The sequence below is a fragment of the Aulonocara stuartgranti genome (assembly GCF_965226115.1).
Source record: "Aulonocara stuartgranti genome assembly, chromosome: 3".
Taxonomy (NCBI): domain Eukaryota; kingdom Metazoa; phylum Chordata; class Actinopteri; order Cichliformes; family Cichlidae; genus Aulonocara; species Aulonocara stuartgranti.
Genome location: NC_138941.1, coordinates 39786789 through 39807107, shown reverse-complemented (window position 1 = coordinate 39807107; position 20319 = coordinate 39786789). Strand labels below are relative to the sequence as shown.

Below are 20319 nucleotides of genomic sequence, written 5' to 3'. Positions count from 1 at the left end.
ACACTAAACTCTGTTCTACAAGGTGCACCAGCGCACAGAGAAGAGGAGGTTGTGTTTGCATAAAGAGATCTTATCGGACAATACACTGTCGATAATGAAAATGAACGAATCAGCACACAGAGCAAATTCCCGGTATGCCGGATTACCACTCCAGCCCTGGGTCCACATTAAATAATACATTAAATTTGTAATTATTATTGTTCAGGTTTAGAATCAAGTCAAAATTTCGAGATTAAACTCGAAATGCTTTTCAAGGAAAATAGTAAAAAAAAATTGTTTCAAGTCAAACCACTGCCCCACGCTTCTATATACTCTACAAAATGCCTGGTGTAGATGGGTTAGTTAACTCAGTTACTAACTCAGTTACTTTTTAGAAGTACTTTTTAAGTATTTTGCCCAACACTGCTCCTGAGGTGGATGGGGCTTTCTCTCCCTTGGCCGATGGTAGGGAGATGACTGTGGAGGGCAACCAGTCTGTAGGAACAGACTAGCAGGGCAGCAAATATGACATTGTGTGTCTAATTCCTGCTGCTTTAACAAGGGCAGTCTTTCTTGCTGGGATGCATTAGAAGTAAATCAGTCCAAAGTTTCCCATAGACCTTGACTGTGCTCCTTCCTCCAGTCAGGGTTGCTTCATTTCCTTGGCTACTGCTGCTGCTGTGTGAATGTGTACAAGTTTCTCAACATGTCTGCAGCCTAGTCTCAGGTCATAGTCCTGAAGATATGCAGATGAGTGTATTTGACCTAACTGCTTCAGGCTGGAAGGAAAATGGTTGCATGTTCAAAGGTTTCTCTCATTCTAGGAAATTATACCACATCTTGTTTGAATCACCAATATTGAATACTACTTGCAGGTAGCGGTATATGTAAGTGGATCTCTGAAAGGATGACTTCCTGGCCTATCGGTTAGAATACACTGCAGTGTGTCAAAATACAGTGTGAGAATTTATTCATGATCCAGCATTTGCTCTAGCACAATATCAGCAGTAGGAATGACTGTGAGAGAAGCAATTCGGCAGACTCCCACACAAGATTTCTCTGATACAGTCTACTTCAGCATGCATCCTCACTACTAATCTTCCAGTGGATGCCTGAAGCATGCTCAGAAGATCGGTCTTTCCAACATTCTTCTTTGTGAAATTATTTTAGAGGTTAGGTTATATGTGCGATAGGACACATTATTTAATGACACATTATTATTCTTGAACTGGTTGAAATTGACCTTTGGTAATAGAAAACTAGGTTTCTAAAATTAGCTCCCCAGGTATGCTGCTGTTTTGGAAATGATGTCATGGGTAGTCAGAGCCACTCACTTGTCACATGACTGCATCAGGATGCTCATTAGATGTCACTTGAATGGACCTTGATCACAACTCTGATTGTAAAAGCTGCCAGTCAGGAAAGGATGTCAGAAAAAAAAAGAATCTTTTCAAAAAAGTAGGTCAAATATTTACTTATATTGTTAAAATCTGTAGATTTAGTTTGTTTTTCATTGTTTTTGTTGTCAGCTTCAGTTTGTTTTGTGCTGAAGTATGTGCTCAGGCAGGCTGTGGTAAAGAGCCATAGAAAACTCAAATTGTATCCCACTGCTTCCACCAGTATAATGCCAGCACCTTTGTTAAACTGGTCTGCATTATGATACCAAAAATAAGTATTATTCAAACAGTGAAATGCTGAAGCACTTGAAATTTATTTATTTATTATTATTTATTTAGAATTTCCAAAACATCCTTGTTAAAATTTTACTCTCTCCAATAACCACTCTGCAGTTTACAGGGGTTCCCCTTCCTCGAAGAACCTAAGCACTACAAGTGATTACACCACAGCACACTGAAAAAGCACACTACACAGACATGAAAGATCAACCGTGGAAATCACAGCAAATAAAGAGGCCACATCCTGGCCAATAACATTAATTGAGAGAAGGCCCCTAAAAATTTAACGGTTAATGAGCCTGTATTGCCAGATCAATGTCACTGAAACAAAACAGAAAAGGCAATTAGACACTAAACAAGATGGATAACTTAACTCACCTGATCTTCGACAAGGCCCCACCCCCAGGTCTGGATACTGGCACCCGTACAGCAACACGGGAAACGCTCACCTACCTGGCTCTCTTCACTGTCGATAACGCTAAAGGTTGTAAAATTTATTTAAAATCCTCTGAGTTTGATCAAAGTTTTGAACAGCTGTAAAACAGGATGTTTCAGTTTAAGAGTTGTTTTCAATAAATTGCATTCTCAAAAAAATGTTTTGTCTCACTCCCATTTCTTTCTGTTGCATGTTGAAGCTCTTCTTGGAAAGATAGAACAAAATTAGATTTTTTTCCATCTTCAAGTGGTCTTAAACTTTTGATCAGGGCTGTTTAAATTTATAGTTCACGAAGTATGTAAAAAAATACTTTTGCTACTTCCACAAGGTGGGGCTGTGCACCAAATGATACGTGAACTGCTTTAAAAAAAAAACGGATACCCTCACCCGACATTTTATTAGCTACACCTTGCTAATAAGGATTGAACCCTCTTATGTCTGCAGAACTTCAGACGTCATTTGAGTGCAGTGAACTCATCGTTCAGCATTTGATGAAAGAACACTTTGCACTTGTTGTTCTTCAGGGTGAAAATACTGAGGCTCTTTTACAGCCAGTAAAGTTGAACGCTGAGAAAGCGATGAACTCCTAGAACCAAACAATGACCCAAAGCAGCCATTAGACTTCAATATAAACTACACCAAATGAAAACATTTGCTAAAGCTCACAGTACATCAGTGAAAATCTGTGGGAAGATCTTAAAAATACTGTTATTCCTTTAACGCAGGGGTGGGCAACTCCAGGCCTCAAGGCCCAGTGTCCTGCAGATTTCAGATATCACCCTGGGTCAGCACACCTGAATCAAAAGATGAGTTCATTGCCAGGCCTCTGGAGGAATTCAAGACATGTTGAGGAGGTACTCGCTGGTCTCTCTGTCAGCAGATTCTCCGTCCCTCTCCTTTCCCCCTCCTTCCCCTGTCCTTTCAGTTTTCCCAGGATTGATTCCAATTGTTTCGTTTGGATTTCATCTGTTATACATTCACCTGTCTGAATGAACAGTAAACACCGAACCTGCCCTCTGCACACACCAGGGAATGCCCCTAAGATTTTTTTTATTCACTCTTTATTACTTTCGATTTCTCTCCATCACTTATTAGAGGTCATGTGACTTCAGATTTGCAGTCGTGATGATTTTAAACACTTTTGTTTTACTTAATCTGTGTTAGCAATACTGAGAGTTGAGGTTTGTTTATTTACTTTATAATGTATGGGTTATATTGCACCACGGAGTCAAAGTTGAGGAAAGTACCCGATCTTTGGATCAGTGACTCTGGGTTGGATTATCTTGGACAGTTTGTGGGCTTCATGTGTTGCTTTTGCCATTGTGGTGTTCTGAATGTGCATCAAACTGGATGTCAAAATGTTTTACTTTTTATATGGTTTTACAAAAGGTTTGATTAATTCACTCATAGCCGTCATTTGGTACAACAAATCGGTGAAGCAGCAAAAAGAACAAAACAAACATTGTTGTGGTTGCATACGAGACTGTTGAGGGTGTGTTAGGTAGTTTCCAGTTTTCATCTGAATGACAATATTTAAATTTAATAAGGAGAGTTATTTCTACAATGAATTACCAGGCATTGTGATCATTACTGCTATAGGGCAACTTCAAGCTGGTGCTGTGCAAAACCAAACTGCAGCAGTATTTGGTGTAAGCACTAGTACCATCTCCAAACTGAAGGCCAAGTATAACAGGGAATGTCAGAGACCAACCTCCAAGTGGGCACATTTCCTCTCCCTGTCAGCATTTACCATCTTTAGGCAGTCTGCTACAGATTCGCAGTCAAGGTTTTCAAGAGGCTCTGCCAGATGGCTCACTACACATTCAGTCACTGCCCTGCACTGTTTGTATTGTTATCAGCAAGATGCACTGGAACCAGAACATGCTGGAACGTTATGTTCTGCAATGAATCCAGATTCTGCCTATAGCAGCTGGATCATAGGGTCAAAGTGTGGAGTTTGGCATTGGCTCAGGAGATCTGATGCTGAACTCTGCTGCTCAACCCACAAATCTATTTTCCTTTCTTTTCAAGAAGTATTGTTACAAACATATATTAAACGTGCTGTTTGCTTGCATGTTTAACTTCAGGGATGTTTTTTTATTTTAAATTAAAATAGTTATTTAAATGAACTGCATGTCTTATATATTTAATTTTGATTAAACATGTTGAAATTAATTTTGTTTTTTCATACTCCGATGGATGCAACGGAGAGCAACTTAGGGTTAACATCTTGCCCAAGGATATTTGGCATGCAGCCAGGTATCAAACCAACAACCTTCTGATCAAGGGATGACTTGCTCTACCTTCTGAGCTACATCCACCCCAATAATAAATATTTATTTGCATAAATTGTAATAAATGAGGAAGATACTTAAAAATGGTATTAAGGGTCTCCCTGGCAGCATTGAACACCATGGTTTTTTGAAAGTACTCCATTTCTTCAGGGGTCAGAGGAGCCATTTTACCAAACTCTGCAAAAGGCCACTCAATGTTACAACCAGACCTGCCACATACAAATCTGCTTTGCACACCCCTGTGAAACAATACCCCAGACCAGTGGTCCCCAACCTTTTTTGCACCACGGACCAGTTTATGTCCGATAATATTTCCACAGACTGGCCTTTAAGGTGTCGCGTATAAATACAACAAAATAAAACCAGTACCAGTACCATAAAAAAGAAGATTTATTCCTAACACATGAGAATAGACCCAGGGAAACCGAGTTAACGATAAAAACAATTTAAAAAATAACAATAAAAACCCTGAAAACCATAAATTTCACACCCGAGCCTCAACTCTCACAGCCAGTAGCCCAGGGGTTGGGGACCACTGCCCCAGACCCAGGACATGCTAGATAGATGATGTCTATCAGCTGCCTTGGAACAACTTAGTGTATTCCAGAAGACCTGGAGCAGGAGGCCAAGGAGATGGAGGTGTGGACATCATCACACTGATTACTGCTCCCAGCATTCCAGAGAACTGATACATGGATGGTGTCATGTCATTTAAAACGTGATACCAGCATGTGCAAGCCCAGTGCTTGAAACAAAAGGTAAATAATCTGAAAAACAAACAAAAACAACAACACAAAAAATTCCTCTACTAATTGTGGAAAGATTTCTGAATAATTCACCAGTGTAAAACTGTGACGACTGAATATCTCATCGTGTGCAGTATCATCAACACATCCAAGTGATCTGGAGAAATCTTGGTATTCAAGGGACAAGGTCCAAAATCAAAACTGGATGCTTGTCATCTTTGGACTGTCAGACAGCACTGCAGTAAAAACAGAAAAGATTCTGCCATAGAAATCATTGCATGGGATCAGGAACGCATCCAGAGATTCACCGCACCATCCACAAATACAAGTTAAAGCTCTGTCATACAGATATGACTCCTTACGTGAACATGATTCAGAAATGCTGCCGTTTTCTTGGCAAGACAATGCTAAACTGCAACAGCGTGGCTTCATAGTAGAAGAGTCTGGACACTGCTTGCGTTGTTTTAAAAGTCATTACTTTTCTCATTTATAAAGTGATTTTCGTGTCTTACTAACTGAAAGTATTTTAAATTTTAGCAATTTATCTCCTTCACATCCATGGCCAATTTATAATCCCACGTTAACTTTACATGAATGTGTTTGTACTAGACGAGGAGCGAGAAGATATTGGTTATAAAAATGTAATTAACAGTTAAAAATTGCTACTATATCACAATATGTTCATCTAATCATTTAATGTGTGCTGACCAACACTTCTTCCTGCTCTAAAATATGCACTACACTATATGTACTATGAACTATCAAGCAACTTAAAGAAGTCCAGACGCTTTTCTTTGCAAGCTCCTTTGACTGCGATGACCTGGATGACTGAGAACCTTCACAGACACTACACTATGAGATAAACAATTTATTTTCCTCTCACAGTGGTAAAGCTTTTCTCATCCACTGTCTCGACATTCTCAAACAAATCTGCAAATTAAGGAAAAAAGCATTTAAATGTCACCATGGAGGTAGCTTTAACTGTTTTTGTTGTTGTTATAACTATTCTCACGCCTGTCAGCCTTTTACTTTAGCCGCAACAGCAAGATAGTTTGAAGTTTACTGACAATTTACACAAGACACCAATTTTAAACAATCTAATCTGAGCAGGAATGATCAAAATATACACTTTCTTAACTAGAAGTCAGTGATTTTGCTAAAAACTCTTAATGCTTCTTTTCACAGCTTCCCAGTTTCACATATAAGGCCATGGAGAATGTTTTCATACATACAACTGATTACATGGCTCTTAGGATATCCCTTCTTATTGAAAGTGATGCTGTTACAACCATCCCTGTCTCCATTACACCTGGGCATGTGTTCCTTTCTGATGTGTCTGTTAAAAGTGTGCTCTTATTTTCAATGATGAAGTCAACCTTTAGTGTCCAACATGGTCTAACAACATCATCGTGACCACAGGACATCTGAGCTCTGAGAGATTTGAAGCCTCACACAAAACTGAGAACAATCACACACAAGAAAAAAATCTGTGTCACACATGAACTTATGACATGCACTAAATTGTTTTAAATAGTTCCACGAGATTGCTGCTACTGTTCACTTCTGGAAGTAGTAACAGCAACATTGTGAGCTGAGTCTTTCGGGACTTTTTGTGAGATACACTTTCATTTTCAGTCTGAAGCAAGAGTGTGTGTGTGTGTGTGTGTGTGTGTGTGTGCGTGCGTGTGTGTGTGTGTGTGTGTGTGTGTGTGTGTGTGTGTGTGTGTGTGTGTGTGTGTGTGTGTCTTGGATGAGAGAGAGAGAGAGAGACTAAAAAATCTAAAATCTAAGTCAGTGAGCGCTCTGCCTCATACGACACACACAGCACTGACTGACCCACGCTGTTTCGCCTTGGCAGCAGACCCGTGAGTGACCTTGTGCGCACACCGTTGTGCTTTACAAATGAATTAGGCCGCCAGTGTCAGGTTTATACCACAGCTGATGTGTACTATATTTGAATGTTTTTATATTTCAATTTAAACTTTATTAGTAATTACCATAATCTTTTTTTTTTTAATTTCTATGTAGAATGGTTAATCCACCAATGCGCAAACTATTTGATAAGGATGATTATTTTACTAATGATTTCTTCTTCTTCTTTTTTTACAAAAAAGCAGAAAAATATTCACACCTTGCATTATTATTTTAAAAGACGTCACATTACAATCATTTGTTTGCGTTCCTCAACAGAAAATGTTTTTAGTGGTTGATTGTTGTTTATTGTATTTGTTATTAACTTAGAAACTGTTTGCGTGCAAAGCAACACAAAAAAGACGCACAAAACGCTTTCACAATTTTAAAGGCGTGTTATTGATACAAACAGTATTCTCGCAGATAACGAGATCAATACCTTGTTCATATGTTTTTGTTCATTGTTATTTCCTGGTTAAAACGAAACAACTAACGGGCAATCCCCGCCCCTCAGGCGAAGTTATAAACATCGTGACCACACCGTCACCTCACATAACCTTCAGACTGAGAACCTGAAAAGATCGCAGCCTCACTTCCTAAACAAAGCGATGTCTGCTGCTGTTGTACTGCCTGTGAGCCAGAGGTGGGGGGTGAACCTGCACATGAACCAGCTGCCAGATGCGACCCTGCGTGAGCTCAACCAGGTGTTGAAAACGCGCGTCAACCAAGGTAAATAAAATCTGAAAATAAATACATAAAAATGAAATTATCAATACTCAGTTAATCTGTGTCCAGTGTTTTAAACCATTTTTAATCTTTTTAAACTGGACACCTTTACTTTCAACAATAACATCTGCTCAGTCTAATGCAGGGAACATGGTACAGTTATCTATGACATGTGTGGAGCTATATTTAGTCTAAAGGCTGCAAAGTAAAGTCCCCTCTGTCCTGTGTTATATGTGTTTAGGATATACGAAGAATCATGGAGGAAAGTCACATGACCACGACTCTGCACCACTGTCCAAATGTGGAATCAAGTCCGGTTCAGCTGTGCAGATGGTGAGAAACGTTTATGATGGAGGGTCCATCGTTATTTTAGCTTTCTTTACATTTTACAGCTCCTGTCACACCTGTGATCAACACTAATTTAATACTACCTGGAATAAATTATAATTCACGTATTTCCTTATTAATATTTTGGTATAAAATCATGAACTGAGTTTCCTCACTCCATTTCAAAATGGTTGCACTTAGAGGACTCACTGAAAAGGTTTCTAAAATATTTGTGCTTTATTTTTTATGATATGTGGTATAGTAAATGTGTTAAGTGCTGTTTAACCAAAGTACTAACCATCACCTCTCATAACCTTCAGATGGTGGTAGCCAAAACAATGTGTGAAATCTTCATTATCATGGCTAATGGTCAGAGATGCCTGATGCTCCTGCGCGCCATACAGCTGCAAGTAATGATTGTGAGCATTTTCAAACAGAAAGTGAAGAAAATGGTCAACGAGAAAGGTTAGTAACCTAAAAAAAACAAAAAATATATACGTTAAAATTGTAATTACCAGTGCTTAATGACTCTATATTCAAATGTCTTAAAAAAATTTCACTAAAAAATTTATAAAATGTTATGAAGTTATGTTATGTTATGAATAATGCAGGAAATGTAATATAATTATTTATGACATATTTGTAGCTATATTTAGTCTAGTCATCTCTTTCTGATGCACTGAGAAGGATTTCAAGCTGCACGTTGATGGCACGCCACTGGACGACGACTCTGCACCAGTGACAAAATACGGAATCAAAACCGGCTCAGTTGTGCAGATGGTGATTATGGTTCACGGAGGATGAAGGAGTCCATCATCAATTCATCTGATTACATCAAAGTTACAGGATTCACCGAACTATAAATACATGTAAAGAACAAAACGCATAATTCTAATTGAAGCTTGGCGTCTATTTCTCCTTTGTGCTTTCTTTGCATTTTACGCCTCTTGTCATACCTATACTCAGCACTAATTCAATATCATATGGAGTAAATAATGATTAATTGGGGTGCATTTTTTTTCCAAACAAGTTTCTGGGGCTTCTGTTCTCACAGTCAGAGGTGTGTGCCTGAGAATATTAGGAATATCTCCTCTCACTGACGTTACACACATCCCATATCTGAAACAAAGGATACAAACAATAATTAAGGAGCCTCCGATTATTATCATCACAGGAAGAAATCAGAATAAATGTAACTGTATATAGAGCAACCTCCAAAAAGTACATACTGAAAAAAGACCTATTTTATATTTGCTATTTGTAATGTGCATGAATAAATACACATTACCAAATGTCATTGTTCTGCTCACATACCACTGATGTCTGCACGTTGAGTAGTTTACCGTTTTTAAGTCAATGACAACATTTGAAATAATTTTGAAATCAGGTTTAACAATTTTAATCTAAACTGAGCCAAAAAGCATCGTGATGTTCACGTGTTTCATATTTATTTAAACTTTTTGATTCCACTTTAACTTGATTATTGTACAACTTTAGCTGTTCCTGTAAATACTTCTAAATCAGCATTGGTGTAAGGTTTATATTGTTGATTGTCATTTATGCTTGGAAATTTTTACTCATATATGCTTAGAGTTTTATAATCGATTGCATAATAATAGAGGTTCGATCCGTAGTAGTCTGTAGAGACTGTGTGCTTTCCAGAGTGTTCTGGCATGCACACACATGACTTAAGGTCATGAGAGAGATCATACCTTCTCTTACTGATTTATACTATAGGAGGACACCTACTCTGTATCTGTTTAGTATAAGTACCTTTTGTTTAGATGAATTGCTGGACTTCCAGGCCAGCAGATTTTGGGGAGTCATTCACAGGATCACATCTTGATCACACACACACATATACCTACACAGCACACAGACAAGGTACTCTTTGTTCACATGTATATCTGTGTAAGACGTCATGCATATTCATGTAACCTCAATAAAGAGCAGTGTTACGGGGGAGCAGACGAGAGCACTGGTGTCAAGTGAAGGAACGGCGCTCGTCCAGTTCTCTCCCTCGTGCACGAGTAACACAAAGAGCTCTGGTAAATTGCGTCTTGCTTTTGCTGTTGTAATAGAATTGTCTCGTTCCAGCGAGGGGTTGTGTTAGACAGACCCATCAATTGGCACAATTGGACCACTTTATAAAAAATAAAGTATTATAAAATATTTCATTTTACACGATCATTTTCATTTGTCAATATGGGATCTCAGCAAAATGTTGCAGGAAGGAAGGAAAATCCACAGGCTCATATCAAATGAGGTTTTGCTGACTTGTTCAAATCCAGGGATCAAATTTGACAATGAATGTTATGTTTTAGATTTACACATACAAGACTTTAATACTCAGTAAAATATTACAAGGTGCGACATTGGTTACGTGTGGATAAACCATGTAATGCTCCTCAGCTTTTACACAGTATTATTTAACATTAACTCATGTTATTTATTTTAAATGTCTGAAGAGAAAGTGATAGTGAAACTACTTTAAACACAGGATTTCCCCTGGCTCTCTACAAACCACTGTCATGTGTATTTGATAGCCTTCATTCCAGCCCTAAAAAACGAGTGGAATTCCCATCATTTATTATTGAATGAGTCCAAGAAAATGATGATAATATTTCTAAAGAAAGAGTATAACAACAACAATAATACCTCTCTATCTCAAGAGCTGAGCCCTCATCCTTCACAAAAAAACTCTGCTGCTTGTATCCACAGTCTAATTCTACAGTCACTTCCCACAGCTCGTGACCACGGGTGAGGGGAAGAACATACATCAACATGTAAATCACCAGCTTTACTTTTACGCTCAGCTTTCTTCACCACACCAAACCAGTAAAGCACTAAACTGCCTGTCAATCTCTTGCTCCGCTCCCCCATCACTTAAAGTCCTCCACCCAACATAGCAGCTCAACCCTGACTAGTGGTGCTGATGTGCACTCCACCCATTTCCAGCTGAGAACCATGGCCTCAGACTTGGAGGTGTTGATTCTCACCCCAGCTTCTTCACATTTAGCTTATGTGAATTTAGAAGATCTTGCCCAGCAAGCAACAAGATGCTAAACTTTATAAGTCAAACTTTTACTGCCTTCACAGTGAAACCACATAATAAGACAAATTTAAAGGTTCAGTTTTCCCAGAATTATCTGTACTCTGTTTGTTTGGCTCCCAGCTGTTATCCTTCTCAGGTTTGAGCAGTAAACACAGACACTGACCTCTGCACACACCAGGGAACGTCCCCAAAACTGTTTTGTTTATTTTGTTTTTGTCACTTTCAGTTTCTCTCCACCAGTTACAAGAAGTCATACGACTGCAGATCAGCACTTATATGATTTGAATTTATATAATAAAAGTGTTAGTGCTGCCCAGAGTCCAGGTTTATTTATTTATTTGATGATTTATGGGTTTTATCACTATATATTTTGTAAACTTGCACCTTGTAGTCAAAGTTGGTCTGACCAGTGACGCTGTGTCGCATTATGACCTGGATCTATTATTTTATTTGGTGAGTTTGGGGGAATTATTGTGTTCCCTTTGCCACTGCAATGTTCTGAATGTCCATCAAACTGGATGTTAAAATTATTTAATCTGAATGTTTGTAAACTGGGACTGATGAGTCGACTCATAACCATCATTTGGCACAACAACCAGGATGTAAAGAAGCAAAAAAACCAAACCAAACATTGTTCTGGCTACATTACAAACGCTGATACGGGCAATTTTTAGTTGTTAGGTCGTTTACAGTTTTCAGCTAAACGATTGTGTTTGAAATTGAGGCGTTATGATGAGCATCATTTACATGTTTCAGCTTAAGTTTAACTGTTTTGTTTACAGTTCGTCTTGGGTTCCATATTTAAATCTTTTTGTGTATTTTCTAATATAACTTTTTTTCTTCTTCTGGAAACCAAAGCAATGCAGAGTATCACTTAACCAGCATTGAGGGGGAAAGGAGAACACGTGGGGAATTTTAGCCAGAACACGTTCCTTTTTAAAAAAATAAAATACAATTTTTTTTTCCTGATTAATTCAACCAGGAAAAAACCCCATTCAGATTCAAAATCTCATTTACAACAACACTAAAATACATAAAATTTTACAAATTATGATAGATGAGTGATCATCCACATAGAAATAGAAAGAAAAAAGTCCCAAATCATTTTCACATAGTAGTCAGATAATTTATCCATTAAAACATTTGCATGCCGATCTTTGCCGATTTAAAATTTTAAGCATTTATTTAAACTCACTTAGGGAAACAACTTGCTTCAAATGTAGATCATTCTGGAGCTGATCCATTCCTTAGCGGTAAAGGACCTCATGCTGGGAACACAAACACATAAGTTTACAATGGTTAACTGATATGCGTATCACGGACTCATAGGCCTTTATCACGGATGTCTGAGATCAAAAGCTCGGGTTGGCAACCTGGCAATAAGTCTAAAGGGCTCGGGCTATTTTCCAAAGATCAAGATCAGCAAACCTGGTGCAAAAAGTAGCACCACCTATGTCAGGGAGAGGTTGAAGCAGGTGTGGACAACCATTGCGAGAGTAGAGCAGTGGGACTCTGGAAGCAAAGATGACTGATGTTTTTCTTTTTCTTTTATTTAGCCTAGTAAACCTTTATGTCCGGGGAAAAAGCGAGACACCTTTGCTCCTTGGAACATTACATATCAGAGCTTGGATGTTAAATAGAGATAGAAATTCTTCTGTAAAATGTTTACCTCAGTGCAATACATGCTGTGACTTACATGTGAATACGTTAACAATGATTTTACATAATTTAAAAAGAGTAAAAAATATACTGATATCCCTGGATTCACACTGAAACTTGAAATTTAAGTTAACCTTCAAACAGCTAAACTTTAATCAGATTAAGAGTTAAATATTTTATATTGTCTAAATGAAGAACAGAATGAAAACAGGTTTTCCTGCATTCCCCAACTCAACAGCACAAAGTGACGAAGCCTTCTCTTGCTGAGACTGTATGACTAACCTAACAATAATAATAATTAAAAATCTGCATTTTAACTCAGTCACTGTATTAATTTAACTTTCAAATCAACATTTCATTTGGACCATATTGTTTTTAACAATGTATAGTAAAGAATCACATTTTACATGACAGTGTTCATTTTCTATACACTAAGGAACAAAAAGGCAGAAAAAAAATCTACAGGCTTGTATTAAATATGGTGTTGCAAGCTTTTCTTCCTCAGAGACACATTTTTATTTTTAATTTCGAAAATGAAACAATTAACTTAAATATGCTGAATGTTTTACACAATGACTTTAATTAAACATAACAAGGTTTTATTAAAAGACACATTTGCTCGAAACAGTTTAGAGGAAATAAGAGCATTGACACTGATTAAACAAAACAAGATTTTCCTACACGAAAACATTTGTTCTAAACAGATTTAATATCACGTAGTTTGCAAAACAAACAAAATGTGTGATAAGGAGACGACATGTGTTATATATGTAAGTAACCAGAGGACAGGATGTGCACACAGAATGTTTAACTTTATTCTAAGTTTATGAATGAATGGCATTTATCAGATTTATCATTACAGTTCAGACATGACACAGCTGCAAAGATCATATTTGGTAATACATTTCTCACTACCATATTTTTTTTTTAATTTTTAATGCGATGACATTTAAAGCAGAGAATTAAAAAACAAAACATGGTACATTGATTTAAAAAAGACACTCTTAATTTAAAGAAAGTGAAACTTAACAGCCTCGTGTCTTTCCCATTATTTCTTCTGCCAGACAGGTATAGAGGTCTGTCTGGGGGCAAGAATACACCTGGTTATCAAACATGTACCGGAGCTCTTCAGACATACAAAACAAAATGACAGATTGCATCGAGGGCAGTGAACCGATTTACAATACATCTTGCTGTGCTCCAACAGTAACCCACAGGTGGGACAGGCACGAACAGAGGGACACTCCTTCACTGAACCAAAGGTGATAGTTGGGCATTTATTTAGTGTCTCTAATGACTGGTTGCAGCAGCCACGATTTCCACAGCGGTCCTTCCGAGGCCGTGCACCCTTCCACTCCCTCAAACACTGCCAGCAGAATTCAAACAGCCGTCCTTTTACTGATGTGCACACTTTACAGAGGACATTCAAATCTGATCCATTCTCTCTCGTCACAGTGGATCTGCAGCCAGGACACTACATGGAGACAGAGGTGGGACAATATGTAATACATGATGAAATGTCTAACAATTCTCCATTTACATGAAATATATATGTTAATGAATCACTTACCATCTTAGTCGTATGTGTCTGCCTGGCAGCATTGAACGCCATGGTTCTTCTAAAATATGCATTTTCTTGAGGCGTCAGCAGAGCCATTTTACAAACCTCTGCAAAAGTCCACTCAACGTTACAACCAGACGCACCACACACAAACCTGCTTTCACCCTTTATTGAAATATAGAAAGGTGCGTTATTTATACAGTTCAGGGGTTGAAAACAAACGAGAGAACAATCTCAGGAATTGCAGTTAATATCTTTAGGTTAATCTTTGATTAATAAAACTATAAACACTATGTTGTGTGAGGGTTACTGCATATTATCAACAAATGAAATAGTATCGTTCCAATCCAATCCACAGGAAAATAATACTAATAATGATGATATATTGGGCGTTGTTTTCTTGATTTATTCACGTGCGTGTAGCATTAAAAACATTAACTTCTGTAATTTCAAGACACAGGCAAAACTATTCTGCCCTGTTTAAAATCTGAATTCTGCCACTGTGTCTGATGTTGTCTGTTATTTATTTATTTTAATGAAGCTGACCCTTAATCACCTACCTGGTTCAACAACCTGCGACACCAGTTGGTGAGAGAGGTCGGAGTCACAGCGTGACCACAGGACATCTGAGCTCTGAGAGATTTGAAGCCTTCATACAAAACTGAGAACAATCACACACAAGCAAAAAATCAGTGTTACACGCGAATAAATGCTAATGCCGATTTTGTTTAACCTAGACTAATGTGAGCACAGGTAAAATTATTGTATTTAATTAATGTCATGAATTCTATATCAAATGTGAATCTGTTCGATGTCACTTTGAAAAGTGCCCACGTGACACTTACAGTCCAAATCATCCTCTCCATCGACAAATTTAAGTGTTTTGTCATGAGGGTTGTAACACTTCTGTGTTGTTGGCACGCTTGGGGGCGTCACACTGCGAAACAACAACAAACAGATCAGAATGAACACTTCCGGTTTCACTTCAAAAAAGAGAGTGTGTGAGCTGCAGTGTTGCGCAGTTTTTGATACTTGCACACAGCTCGCGTTTCTTCTTAACATAAAGTTTTTGATCAGCGGCTTCGTGTTTCAGCATCACTGTGATGTCAGACTGTGACACTGAATTATCGCATTGTGCAGTTTACAACCGTAACGAAAAGTCAGAGCATAAAAATCGTTAGCAGTGAAATCGGAGCAGCAGATGTAACCTGAGTTGTTACCTGTGCAGCAGCAAAGGCGGGGGCAAGTACATCGGCGCTCTGTCTGCGGGACACACTGGATACAAGTAATAGACATCTGGCACGTTGATGAACGGAGCAACACCCGAATCTTGGTGAGGTGAACACAAAGGTGTGGTCCGGTTGAACATCTGGCTTGGCTTTTACTGTCACTGCGCACTATCTGTTCACGGGAGTATATCCAGCGGTCGACTAAGAATCGTGTTGTTCTGCGGTGAATATGAGCAGCGATACTCCTCCCTCCCTCCCATCTCTTTCTCTCTCCCACTGTGTGTGTGTGTGTGTGTGTGTGTGTGTGTGTGTGTGTGTGTGTGTGTGTGTGTGTGTGTGTGTGTGTGTGTGTGTTTTCAGGGCCGCACCTCTGTCGTTGGTAAAATTCGAGTTTAGCCTTGCCTGCTGGTTTTTACGACGAGTCCTGATTTTATTGAAAAAAAAAATTTAATTATTTAATTTCATTCATTAGTGTTCATTTTGAGAACTAATTCTAAGTTTCGAGATTGAACTCGAAATAGTTGAAAATCAAAAATGAAAAAAGTCGAAATACCTTTTTTGATTTATTTTTTAATCGAGTCAAACCACCTCCTCAGTGCTGCTACATATCCTACAGCATGCCTGGTGTAGATGAGTTAGTTAGACAACTTAATCAGCTCTCTTTTTGTGTCTTGTGTTACAACATACACTCTCTTTACTGCACGAGCGTGCAGACAATACAAGAAGTAAGAAATAGCACAATATATGCTATATATACATACATATAAGTCACTTACTGATAAATATCTGACTAACAAAGAAAGAAATAAGAGTATGTGCAAAAAGGGTGTGGCTATTACAGTATGCAGTGTGTTAGGTGGATGAGGTGTACAGGGAGATGGCCACAGGCAGGAATCCAACTTCCTTACACCAGCACCAGCTGTTGGAAATACCCAGGAGTCTTTATAATTCCACTTTGGCCTGGTAGGCTTTTACCTCCTCACCAGAGAAGGTAAACAAAGATGACTCTGTTTAACCTTATATCTGGTTGCCATGCAATGTAAATAGATCTTCCCTCCCCCTGGTTGTGTTACACCAGAGCCATAAATTTAAAGAAATGGAAATGCTAAGATGTTGGATGCATTAGTGTAGATTCAGTGGATTCAGTGATCTACTGAATCCTTTCAGTAGCATGATAGCACTGTGATTTGGTTTGATCCTTAATTGTTATTGTGTGTTCTTATTTGAATGTCTAGACAAAATCACACATCCATCCATTCACCTCATTGCCATAATAAACCTTTAAGAATAGCTTTCTGGATCTTGTCTTTAAATATGCACACAATATGCACCTTCCTCCTTGCTTGGGCAATGGCTCTAAAAGCAGTCTTGTCACAGACAGACAGAATAACATGGTATTGAGGTGAAAAGGAACACGATTTGTCCCGTACTTCAGCTAGAATAGAAAAAAAAGACAAAGCTGGAGTTATTCTGTGATTTTATACTGCACAGCTGCCTCTTCTTCGCTTATCCTCTCCCCTCCCTCTTCTGTTGCTACTTCAATCATGAAACTGATCAATGATCAGCTGATCGGCTTTTCTCTCTTGTTTGTTTATCGCCCACTTTGCACCAGAAAGAGGAAACCAGCAGATTTCACGCTGAACAACAACAGCATGTTTAAGCTTGATCAGTTGTTGTTATAATTTATTTAATATTACTTTCTAGGACCAGCTGATGTTTGCTGGAGCCACAGCTGTAAAGCTGCTGGTCATGATGTCGGTTTGATTATCTGGTGAGAGGAAACATGAAGATGAAACCAGGAGATGTCCTTACTGAATCATCAGAGCTGTGATGGAGAAACAGGTTTACCTTTTAGATGACATGAATGAGTTGAAGTTATGAACTGTTTCTGAGAGACAAATAACACCAGGATCCTTTTCTAAGTAGCTGACAGCTGGTAACTGTGCAGGGGCGGGTCTAGCAAAGTTATGCCAGGGGGTCAGGTAGGGCATTAACAGGGAAGGGGGACAAAAATAAATACTTTTCTTCCTTATTCTCATTTAAAATGTCTCGCTTTTAATAAATAATTATCTAAATCTTTCAACCAAAGTGGTCATCTGATGTAAAATGTATAGAAATCATTCATTTATACCGACAAGATAGTGGACGTCACTGTCACAACAGCGTTTGTTTTCATTCAAAGGCTTTATGGCTTTTCCTATAATACCTGGTCTCTAGTCAAAATGCCCGGGCTGATTTTTTGTCCCAGTCCAGCCCTGGGTTTGTCCGTTCAGCTGATGTAAACTATCCACCCTACAGTGTAAACATAATGTGTGGCAAAAGTAAACCATGCGATTTCTTATAACTCGATTTAAAACGATAGTGAAACTAAATTAGATGTGGAACTTCCCTAACAGTCCAAACACATCTGTTGGTGTGGCTTTTTGATAAAGTCACCATTGTAGGCTCATATAAGCTGCTGCTGCTAGTCTTTGTGAACAGCTATTTGGGACAACCCTCCTAAAAGGAAAAAGCCATCTCAATTATAAATTCAGCCCACGCCCATTCTGACTTTAACATAACCTGAAGGAGCTCGTACCGCTCACACACGATCCAGACAAACAAAATGTGCAAGTTTAGCTTGTCTGTTCTCTCACCTGCAGGGGAGATGAGGATTCTTAAGTTAAACCCCTCCAAGAAGCAGCGGAAGACGGTCAGTGACCTGAAGAAAGGAGCGCTGAAGCTGTTTCCCAAGAAAGGTAAGCCTAAACCCCAAAACAGATCAAAGAGAAAAATTACTTCTTGAGTGATCACATGGCTCTGTTGTAAGCCTACATTCAAATGTTTTTGCCTATTTTATGAATCTTTTAAATTATATATTTAAAAAAAAAACTACATGAAGTGTTTAATTTTATTGGTAATAATAATATAGTTAAGAACGATTTAGTTTGGCGTCATTGTTATGTGAGGTATTTGTGTAGCACAATAATGCAACACACCAACTTCAACCACACATTCAAGTGGACATCTCAGTCTGAGTAAACATGTGAGCTCAAGCCAGCTCAGACAGGCTGTGTTAACAGATATGACCACAATTACAAACACGTTTCCTGTGTACTGTGTTGCTGTTTCAGTAAGTCGCACAAACTGTGTTGTTGAGGTTTTGTTTTTTACAGTTGAATTAAATGTTTTTCACACTTAGTTTAGTTTTAGTTGAGCAGTGGCCACAGTCATGTGCTGTCTGAGTGCAACTTAAAAATAACAACCTTCAGTCGTGTTCAGGAAACATGATATAATTATTTGTCACATCTTTATTTACTTAGTGAGGTTCCTCTCTCTCCTGCGTTGTGTGTGTAGGATATCTTCTGGGTGAAGTCCGGCTGGTTGTCGCAGGGAAACCGCTGGATGATGAATCTGCAACTCTGTCTGAATATGGGATCAAACCCTCGTCTGTGGTGCAGATGGTGGCGAAGGTCCACGGTGGCTGATCATCACTGATGCACTCAACTGCATCCACAAGACTCACAGCAGGACTGAAATATGAGACACCAAAGGACAAAATCCATCATCTTTGGCTCTTTCAAGACTTGTCCCATACCTGCTTAGAGTTCAGCACTAATTAATTATGATGAGCTGTAAATGATGAATAATTAGGATGTAATAATGTATTTTGTGTTTATTTCCCTGCTAAGCTGTGTAACTTGCTATTTGTTGGTATATCAAAAATAACTATGAATGTATATCATTTGAGATATTTTTCCATCTTATTCAATAATAAAAAAAATTTCTTTTTTTACAGTTTGTGTTCTGAAAACTAATCTCAATAGTCCATGTATACTACAGATTCCACACTGCTACACGCAGGCATTAAAAATCTGTTTGTTTCTAATAGGCACCACCTATCACTGCTCTAATTCACATACCTGATATACAGAGTAATATGAAGAAGAGCTGGCTGGTAGCTAAAGGTGAAAATGCAAACCGTGGGGTTATTCTGTCTGCTTGGGATCGGAACAGCATCCAGCTACAGCTCAGGACCGCTTCCTCATCAGTCTCTGCCATGACACCCAGCCACAGTTTCTTTTTGGACTGTTGGGTGCTGCCTTTAGATTGCAGTTGCCGTTAAGCAATATTATTACCACACCAGTTTCTGCTGGTGGCTTATGCAGTATAGCAGTTCATGTACTAATCAGAAGGCTGGTGGTTCAACCCAAAGCAGACATAAATTTCCACTATTACCTACAGTGCATAAAATGAAGCTTTTGAGGCCTCACGGTCCTCTGATGTGAACATAAATGAAATCTGTGGGAGGATCTTAAACATGTTGATCTGTCTTTAACTGGGCAGACCTCATATCATAGTAAAGCCATTTTTTACCTGCACAAATATATGTATTTTTGCCACTTTGCTGTTGTTTTGATTCTGTTGTCTTCAACACACTTCTCAATATGGCTTGGGTTTTCCCCTCGCGGCACCCTGACATTTGTTGCCTTTGTTTCCTTGATTGCGGCATCTACGTTGAATCCTTTTTCATTACTCAGCTCGTGCCGCACTCAGCTTTGTCATTCTGTGATCTCTTTCCTCACTGCACTCCCAAAACAACCCTTCTTTCTGCTGTAGCAGATTCTCAGTCCCTCTCTTTCAGCTGTCCTTTCAGTTTTCTCTGAATTATCACCATTCACCTGGTATCCTTCTCAGGTTTAGAATGAGCAGTAAACACAGAAGCTGTTGTCTGCACACA

The 20319-nt window shown here is 38.6% G+C and overlaps 2 protein-coding genes and 1 long non-coding RNA gene across 5 annotated transcripts; 2 read left to right on the top strand and 1 right to left on the bottom strand.

Annotated features, from left to right (window-relative positions):
• The first annotated feature begins 6889 nt into the window (after positions 1-6889).
• LOC309703255 (uncharacterized protein) lies at positions 6890-8584 on the top strand. The gene is made up of 4 exons (XM_082527993.1): positions 6890-6996; positions 7557-7771; positions 8010-8101; positions 8416-8584. The coding sequence occupies exons 2-4, from the start codon at positions 7651-7653 to the stop codon at positions 8563-8565; spliced, it is 363 nt and encodes a 120-aa protein (XP_082384119.1). The 5' UTR covers positions 6890-6996; positions 7557-7650; the 3' UTR covers positions 8566-8584.
• Positions 8585-13311: 4727 nt separating this feature from the next.
• Positions 13312-15857, bottom strand: LOC309703241 (uncharacterized protein). The gene is made up of 5 exons (XM_082527972.1): positions 15591-15857; positions 15216-15307; positions 14931-15031; positions 14380-14535; positions 13312-14283 (listed from the first exon to the last, which is right to left on the bottom strand). The coding sequence occupies exons 1-5, from the start codon at positions 15737-15739 to the stop codon at positions 13858-13860; spliced, it is 924 nt and encodes a 307-aa protein (XP_082384098.1). The 5' UTR covers positions 15740-15857; the 3' UTR covers positions 13312-13857.
• Positions 15591-19373, top strand: LOC309703259. 3 transcript variants are annotated; one of them, XR_014275834.1, is made up of 4 exons: positions 15822-15907; positions 15960-16590; positions 17304-18337; positions 18936-19373. It is a non-coding gene; the product is annotated as an uncharacterized lncRNA (long non-coding RNA). The 3 variants fall into 3 exon arrangements; XR_014275833.1 differs by lacking the exons at positions 15822-15907; positions 15960-16590 and adding an exon at positions 15591-15703; XR_014275835.1 differs by lacking the exon at positions 15822-15907 and having other exon boundaries at positions 15921-16590.
• The last annotated feature ends 946 nt before the right edge of the window (positions 19374-20319 follow it).

Bases quoted from the DNA above. Each gene is read 5' to 3' on its own strand.
- LOC309703255 (XM_082527993.1), top strand. From the start codon at position 7,651: ATGTCTGCTGCTGTTGTACTGCCTGTGAGCCAGAGGTGGGGGGTGAAC. The intron at 7,772-8,009 runs GTAAATAAAATC...ATATGTGTTTAG, and splicing joins GAAAACGCGCGTCAACCAAG to GATATACGAAGAATCATGGA. The intron at 8,102-8,415 runs GTGAGAAACGTT...CATAACCTTCAG, and splicing joins CCGGTTCAGCTGTGCAGATG to ATGGTGGTAGCCAAAACAAT.
- LOC309703241 (XM_082527972.1), bottom strand. From the start codon at position 15,739: ATGTTCAACCGGACCACACCTTTGTGTTCACCTCACCAAGATTCGGGT. The intron at 15,032-15,215 runs GTAAGTGTCACG...GATTGTTCTCAG, and splicing joins TGGAGAGGATGATTTGGACT to TTTTGTATGAAGGCTTCAAA. The intron at 14,284-14,379 runs GTAAGTGATTCA...GTCTCCATGTAG, and splicing joins AGACACATACGACTAAGATG to TGTCCTGGCTGCAGATCCAC.